This window comes from Octopus bimaculoides, chromosome 3 (genome assembly GCF_001194135.2).
Source record: "Octopus bimaculoides isolate UCB-OBI-ISO-001 chromosome 3, ASM119413v2, whole genome shotgun sequence".
Taxonomy (NCBI): domain Eukaryota; kingdom Metazoa; phylum Mollusca; class Cephalopoda; order Octopoda; family Octopodidae; genus Octopus; species Octopus bimaculoides.
Window position 1 is genome coordinate 100,900,669 of NC_068983.1, and position 8,996 is coordinate 100,909,664.

The 8,996-nt window shown below is 35.3% G+C and overlaps 1 protein-coding gene across 2 annotated transcripts in view; it reads right to left on the minus strand.

Annotated features, from left to right (window-relative positions):
• LOC106870332 (putative serine protease K12H4.7) overlaps window positions 1-8,996 on the minus strand; it is a 43,590-nt gene that overhangs the window by 31,255 nt on the left and 3,339 nt on the right. The window contains exon 1 of one of the 2 annotated variants that reach the window (XM_052966369.1): window positions 1,292-1,588. The exons of the other annotated variant lie outside the window; for it this stretch is intronic. Coding sequence (XP_052822329.1) covers window positions 1,292-1,528 — 237 coding nt within the window. The 5' untranslated portion in view covers window positions 1,529-1,588. Of the gene's footprint in view, window positions 1-1,291; window positions 1,589-8,996 lie in introns of those variants that run through there. 2 annotated transcript variants of the gene reach the window in all.

The following is an 8,996-nucleotide window of genomic DNA, read 5'->3' on the forward strand; positions in this document are numbered from 1 at the left end:
AATTTTTCAAAATTTTTTTTTTCAGAATCGGAATCTCCATAGACTAAAACGTGGGATTCCGTAAAAAAAATTAATAAATAAGGGGGGGGGGGGAAAGGTTCAGATTACATATAGTCCATCTCTACCATTTTATGAATGTTTCCATTAACGGAGATTAAGGAGTTGCCCCAGAAAAATGTGCAAACGTAGTCCGGTCACAAGTTGTTTCTTTAGCCCTCGGTCAAACTTGATTCAGCAAAGTTATGACCAAAAGCATTCCAGCCGATCCATCGTGTCCTTTATTTAGACAGTAGGGTGTGAGCTAACGGAGACTTGACTGCTATTTCTAATAGGACGAGAGGTCAGGTAGAGGCATCTTCATTGGCACGGTGATCATTTTCCCAATTTGTTCGCATACAACTTTCATAAATTATAGCCTCCCTGAGATCCTGAAAACATTTGGTGTTGTTTAGTTCTAAGTCGGCCAGACTGTCGAAATAAACCAAAGTTATTATCAAAGACATTCAAGCTATGACCATCACGTCTTATTTTCAGAATTCATGTACTTTTGTATTTAAATTCGTCTTTTTCTTCTTAAGACAGTCGCACGTGCTTGGGAGGGGCTGCTATTTCTAGTTAGTCGTGTGACTCTGTAGCTATAGGAGCGCATTCGACGGCAGATTATTGCAATTTTTTACAATCTTACGAAGGATTGCACAATTTTAAGCACAATCTTTGGAATGATATCCGACATGTAATTAAAATGTTCTTGATTGGCTAGAAAATAGATGAATATTATAATTTGTTAGATTATACTAATTGGAAAAAAATGATCTTAAACCCTTTGGATAGTAGAAACAACACTGAAGACGTCGCTTTCGAGTAATATAAAATAAGGGCGAGTCAGCTAACAATGAAATAACAAAGAGATATGAAGCATGAACAAAAAGTGGACTGTAGTCAAGTTCGCTGAGAGATGAGCATTACTCACAAGATAAACAACATACACTAGAACTCTCACACAAAGAAATTACACGGTAATTGTTTGAAATGAATTCTATATTTCATCCAACTAAAAAAGCTGTTTTATAAATTAATAATAAAACCGACTGAAAATACAGCCAATTATCACAAGTAAATGGACGATAACACTAAAAATGTATATATATTAAAAAAAAGAGGAAATAAAAGGGCATGAACGCTTCTTTATACGACGATAGGATGCTCCTCACTTATTAGGTTGTGTATAATTCTATAGAATAATCTTTGTTGCTTGTAAGCAAATATTAAATAGAAGTTGTCAAATCTATACCTGTTTCCAAGTTCTCGTATCCGAAGGGGCAAAGTGGTCGAGTTTCTGATTGAACCATAATTCATTACTAACAGGGTCTTGAATATTCTGGGGCAAATGTCTATGGAATAAAAATCCTTTTAAAAACCCACCCGTTGGTCGGCCACTTATAATCTTGGGTATATAAGCGTAACATAACAAGTTTCCCACAGAGACAAGTAGGAACAGTATTAATGCGGTCAACGTTTGCGATGTCATGTTTTCATTAAACTGACAAGAACACGAGTTATTTACAAATGAATACAAAACAACATTGAGATCACATGACCTTAAGTCATATCATGTGACAAAGGTCGCCGGTTATCAAGGACCGTAGAATTATCTATTAAAAATTGAACAAAACCTTTCCATATATATTTTCTAAAACATAAAAGTTCTATACATTTTATAGATGGGGTTACAGCCTATGTGAAAGAAATATTAGACATTTCAGTTTATTTCCTCGAAAGTAAAAATCAAAGCACACAAACTCTCTCTCTTTCCCCCTCTCTCTTTCCCTCTCTCTCATTCTCTCTCTCTATCTCACACACACGTATATCTTTGGCATTTGTTGAACCAATGGCATTCAACCTTTAACTTTTGACTGGATTCAATATTTTTCATTATATTCATTATGTTTGTTTTAAAGTACAGATATATAAAAAAAATTACAAAAAGATGTCAATGAAATAAGTTTAGAAAATTAGCATCCTTCATTAGGTGATATTTCAAATTTTCAGTAGAGTAGTATTTTAAGGTAGACCTATAAAAACTATTGTTCTATGATTTAAGCAGGCTTTGTATCAGGTGGATGGTATTTGAGTAATTAACCACAGATAATAATTTAATATCTATCACACTATAAAGTGGTTTGTGTTTGGAAGAGCATCCAGTTGTAAATACTGCACAAACAGGCCTCGCCAGTGCTGGTACCACATAAAAAACACCCAGGCCACTCTGTCAGGTGGTAGGCATTAGGAAGGGCATCTAGCTGCAGAAACCACGTCAAAACAGACAGTGAAACCTGGTGCAGTCTTCTGGCTCGCCAGCTCCTGTCAAACCATTCAACACATGCCAGCATAGAAAATAGTATTTACTTACTGACTACAAGCCACAGACCTCTAGACCCATGAGGCCAGCACCTTAAGGTGGCACTGAGAATGGAGTTATATATATTTCTATGGAAATATACACAATGTGGTGTTACATTTATGTTATTTAGAAATTTTGGAGGTTTACAATGAATCAGCAATTCTAATCATGAAGCTATCTTTTAATTCATAGAACCACTAAAAGGTCAATATTGTTTGAATGTTATCTGTTCATTATGAATGATTCTATCATATAATGGAAGAGTAATCAACAACTAAAAGCAAAAACATTTTGATTTCTAAGCGAAACAATCCAATAATACTTGCAAAAACTTCAGAAATGGTATGAACATCATAACTTCAAATATCCCTTCTTTCATAGAACTAAGAAAACTTCCTACTAGTGTTTATTGGTGACTAAGAAAGTATAACAATATGAAATAATGTGTGGTGTAGATTCAGTTTTTGAAAAATCATATCTCAGGTTAAAATAATCACCTGATAGTGGTTGAGGGCTCGTTTGAACCACAATTTTAAGGGCTATCAGTTGGAATCAAAATTATTTGGTTTTTCTTTGTTTATGGGGGTCTGGGTTCAAATAACCAAATCAGGGCATATCAAGCAAAATTGCCTTTTGGTGTATTGCGGTTAAAAATGATTATCTGCAAGATCTCGCCAGCTTTCAGTCAAGGATAACATCCATGAAATCTTCAGAAGAATGTCCATCATGTGGCATCCAGCAATTGCCTTGAAACATCCCAGCTCAAGTTGTTCTGTTTGTGGTGAAGTTGGTCACACAGCTTATTCTTCAAAACATAAGGTGTCTGCTTTGACAGAAGAACAATCAAGAATCGAATTACTGTATTACTAACTGGTTCATGTTATGCATATTTATTGTCTGGCATTGTTGCTTCAATATTTGTTGCGAATAATAAGTGATCAGTTTTCACAATTTAGTGCAAATGATTCTGATCTTTGTAAATCATAGAGGTGGGGTGGGTTTCATTGTATTTTTTCCCTTTTGTAGGGGTGGGAGTATACTACGGTAAAATTTCAATCCAGGGATTTGTTGGAATATTTTCTTTTTGTTATCTTGTGCTTTGGACCTTCTCCAATTTCAGCATGAGCAAGGCAAAATCCTCCAAACAGGAATCTGACCTTTCTAATCAGATTTTTACCCCATAAAATAGGCTAAATGCCAAAAAAAAAAAAAAGTGCATTTAAGATCAATTATTTCAAAAAATTTATTAGGTTTTGAGTCCATTTTAGGTTTCTTGTTTTTATACTTGTTTAATCACTTTAGGGGTCAATAACTACTGATTTTACTCAATTTTGGTTAGTTTTGATGTTTGGTACCCAAAATGGAATTATACTTTCTGTGTGGCCTTTTTAACCCCTTTTTTTTCCACAGTTTACATAAAATGCTGAGGATGTCAAATATGTTAGCCTTTAATATGTCAAAATTTGTCATTTTTTTTTTTAATTATCAAGTTTGAGGGGGTTTTACCAAAAACTTTGATATTTTTCATGCATCCCCTATTTTCTCTGGCCTATGCACTCTAGGCTGTAGCTTGACTGAAAGACAATAAAAAGTGCTTTTAAAGGTGAAAGCAAATATATTCAATCTTATGGTGCTCAAAAGAAAAATGTAAATTTTGTTAAATTGGATGACTTTAAAGAGCTATAAAAATTGAGCCATACATTATTTTAAACTCAGGTTTTTGCTTTGTAATCTCTTGAGTTTAGAGGACCAGAAAATATGCATTTTAAACATCTGGGGGAAACTTCCAAAAATGATAAATTCCCACTCTGGGCACAATGTTGCTAGTGCTAAGTGAGCTTCTGCATCACTCTCTTCACATGCATTCACTGCATATTGATAAAATGCACTCTCTTTCTCTAAATTGTGTTTTTTTATTTTATTTTAGAAACTCTCTACAGGCTTGCTTAGCCCTGCTTAACTGAGATTTGAAATTAAATCTACACATTTGCTGCTTGGTGTGTAGATTCAATTTTGAATCTCAGTTAGGCAGGGGTAAGTGAGCTCCAGCATTGAAATATTTTTTAGAGAATGTTGCATAGCTATAATTACTTTCCTATTTGTTTTAGTCATTGGACTGCAGCCATGCTGGGGCACTGCCTTGAAAGGTTTTAGTTGAACAAATCAACTGCAGTACTTCTTTTTTTTTTTTTTAAATCTGAGACTTATTTTATCAATCTCTTCTGCTGAATTGCTAGGTTACAGGGTATGTAAACAAACCAACACCACCTATCGAGTACAAACATTAAGACACACATATACTCACACACACATGCCCTCCCCCATATATATATATATATATATATATATATATATATACTAGCATCCCCCACCATCCATTAGATGGTGTAAGTTCGTGTTAGAACTGGAGTCTAAGATAGTGTAATTCCACTTCTGTCTATGCTTCTGTCTGTGATGCTCTGGCAACTGCAGTAGAAGCAGCATTGCAAGCATGCTGGAGTTCTGCATGTTGAGCTGTCTGTGATGCTCTGGTGGTTGAAGAAAAAGCAGCATTGCGAGCACACCGAAGTACATATTGTTCTTGTGTCTGGCTTGCCCGCAAGGAACACAAAACAGAAGCATTTTTTGTTTTTCTACTAATGTGACTCTTGCTTTTTCGAAGCATCCTATCGAAAATCTGTAATTGAATGAATCTTTAAAAAATCAGTGAAAATTTACCTCGTTGCTGTTTGCAAGCACTAAATATGGTATTTCAACACAAAAAATTCCCACAATGCTAAAGCACACAATTATTTGCAGTGGTATTGTAAGCACCAAATGGCATGTGAATGTGGACAGTTATGAATGAGAATTCACATGCGCACTGAACGTATTTTGAGAAAATCGATATTCTATCGACCAAAAGTGCAATTGTGATAAAATGTAAATGATCAATGCAAACACCAGTACACTGACAGGTAGCAGAAGGTAAAGGGTATTTCTAAGAAATATCACACTTAAGTGCGAAATTTAAATAAAAAGAACGTGCAAATCAAAACAGTTTCTAGGACTTCTCTGAAAATGAAAGACAGCCAAAACTGGGCTTCCTTTGGGAAAAATGGATGTCAGCATTAAAATTACCTTATATTAATCTGGAAGTAATGAAAATTCTTTATAAATAAAGTTATTTAAGTCCATGTAACTGGAAAACTTCAAATGGGATATAGGGTTCGACAATATGCAATATTGATTGATTAAGTAGCAAACCTTGTGGTTGAATAAGCTACCAGAACCAACTGAATAGTGCTTTTTTTTTTTTAGAATGTAACCAATGAATTTGATGTGTGAAATTCATAAAAATGATAAGAAAAATTGGCCAAAATATCATTCAATTATGCTTACTGGTAAAAACATAACTCAAAATTTGAGACGGAATGGAATTAAAGAATGAAGAATGGACATGTACATGTTAAATCAAGTGAGTTACGCAAAAGTCAAAAAATACCACTCGTTTTCTATTTTATATAAGAAACTGTTAGCTAAAATTTAGATATTTGTCACCCAAATTTCCACGTTCAATTACCAATCAATTTGTCATTTTCTACTCTCAACTGAATTTTGTTGTGAGAAAATATTCACACAGTTAATTGATCGCCAATTAGTGCCATTTATTCATTAAAGTTAATATCTTATTTCATTTTTACTTATTCAAAATAATTGCCTTGTCTTCTTACTCTTTTGTGTCAGCTTAGTTATTAAACACAGAATGACATGCCTGAATGTACATGTTCAAGTACAGTTCATTTTAGAATGATATCAATTTTTACTGTAATCACATATGTTCTTTCATGAAATTGCTTAGAAAGCTTAATGCAATTAATGCTCTGATGCTGACTGGATAAACATAGCAGCTGTTTGTACATGATTTACAAAATGATAACCAATAAGCACTGTTGAAATCAGATTTTCCATCAAGATTTTGATTAAAAAAGGGCAAATCTCACATTGAAACTAATGATTATGTTATGAAATTTAACTGATGCTCCCACTGTGATGTATTTTACCTATGTGTAAAATTTCAGCGCAATCAGTTGAAAAATATGGCCATTATAATCTTTCACACACACACACACGTATATATTTAATAATGAATTAAAAGCAGTGCTAGTATTGTAAATATTACCAACCACACATACTCAATGTAATGTATTTTCTTTGTTCACCAGTTTACTGCAATATAACACCTGGAGGATGACTCCCTCATTACGCTGAGTTTAAAAACATCTAAAAGTCATAGACAGCCAAGACAACTTACCTCTGATCAAATCCAGGAGTGATGGATACTAATATTTTACTATTACTGTGGATTATCAACATCACATACCAGAATCAAACTGGGGATGAACTGTATTGTCTGTTTATGACTACATATTTTTTTTTCTATTGGCACTCCATCGCTTACGACGTCGAGGGTTCCAGTTGATCCGATCAACGGAACAGCCTGCTCGTGGAATTAACGTGCAAGTGGCTGAGCACTCCACAGACACATGTACCCTTAACATAGTTCTCGGGGATATTCAGCATGACACAGTGTGACAAGGCTGACCCTTTGAATTACAGGCACAACAGAAACAGTAAGTAAGAGTGAGAGAAAGTTGTGGTGGAAGAGTACACCATCCCCTGCCGGAGCCTCGTGGAGCTTTAGGTGTTTTCGCTCAATAAACACTCACAATGCCCGGTCTGGGAATTGAAACTGCGATCCTATGACCGCGAGTCCGCTGCCCTAACCACTGGGCTATAGCGCCTCCACATGACTACATATAGATAGAGTAAAAATTATTTGCTGGTATACTACAGCTATGCATACATAAGATTAAAGTCAATAACGAATTCAAAGCAGTGCTAGTGTTGTAAATATTATTGACCACACATGCTTAATGTATGTGTTTTGTTTGTTCCCTAGTTTACTGTGGTATAGTACCTGAAAGCCATTGATAGGTGAAACAACTCATATATACAATGGGCCCACACATATATACAATGGGCCCCCAAACAGTTTCTATCAGCCAAACACATTCACAAGCATTGGTTGGCAACTGGCACTATAGTAGACACTTGTCCAATATGCTGCACAATGCAATTGAACCTGAAATCATATGGTGGTAAAGGGAGCTTCTTAACCACACACTTGAGCAAACATAAAATAAAAAAAGATTTCATTAAGTCAGTGCAATTTTAGTTCTAAAATGAAGCTTCCTGTCAGACCACTCCAAAGTGTTTGTTGACTGGACTCTCTTCAATCCACATTCTATCAACTCTGCTCAGTTATGTTTCCATTCCCATTCTATTCTCTATCAATAAGTGTTTTTATCTTCAATTAAACAAACTTATACAGACTGTATTATATTTGACTCCTTAATCTTTAGCACACACATGTGAGAGAGGAAAAGGTTCCAAAGTGCAGTAGTTCTAAGAAGAGTATTGGGTCACGTGAAAAGGGACACTGGAAACACTCTCCAGTGAGAAGGATACAACATAGAATTTTTCAACACGATCAACTTAGGGCAATGGATAGATACAAGCATTTGAACATTGGGACAGATGGCTATAAAACTTATTTACAGCCTTTTATATTCTGACTTCAAAATCCTTCTACAATTGATTAACTATCAGTGAAGTACAGAAATCATTTTATATTTCTGTAATGCATTCTAGATGTGAACAGAATTGTAACAGGAGACAAGAAAACTCACAGCTATTACGCATAACAAAGATGTGTTTTTTCAATATTCATTATCAACATATGTAAATAATACACAGCTACAATGTTCAAGTTTAATACAAATGCTAGTTCCCACAATCTCTGATGATTTTTTTTGATGACAACAAATATATTACACAGGCAAAACTGCTCCCCAAAGATTAATATTCTTCTTCAGTGTCAGAAAATACTTTAATCCTGATCATTTGCCCTAGGCAGTTGTCCATGAATCTAAGGGTCCAATTCTAATCTATTTATGTTGTTATGTCTCTAGGGGGCCTCAGTGCATTGCTTTTTAACTTACCTGGACATTTATCATAAGACACATACAAATTCAGAATAGAAAATATATCTGCTATTCAATTCAATAGAATGTTTCACACAAAAATATTTTCTTCCCCAAAATAACATTTCCAAAAAAAACAACATATATCACCAGAAAGTAAAAGAAAAATAATTTCTACAGAATTTTTGAGCATCCATCATCATCGTTTAACGTCTGCTTTCCATGCTGGCATGGGCTGGATGGTTTGACTGAGGACTGGCGAACCAGATGGCTGCACCAGGCTCCAATCTGATCTGGCAGAGCTTCTACAGCTGGATGCCCTTCCTAATGCCAACTACTCCGAGAGTGCAGTGGGTGCTTTTATGTACCACCGGCATGAGGGCCAGTCAGACGGTACTGACGACGGCCATGCTCAAATGGTGTTTTTTATGTGCCACCTGCACAGGAGCCAGTCCAGTGGCACTGGCAACGACCTTCCTCGAATGTTGTTTTCCACGTGAGATAGAGATAGATAGATAGATAGATAGATAGAGAGAGAGAGAGAGAGAGAGAGAGAGAGAGGGGGAGGG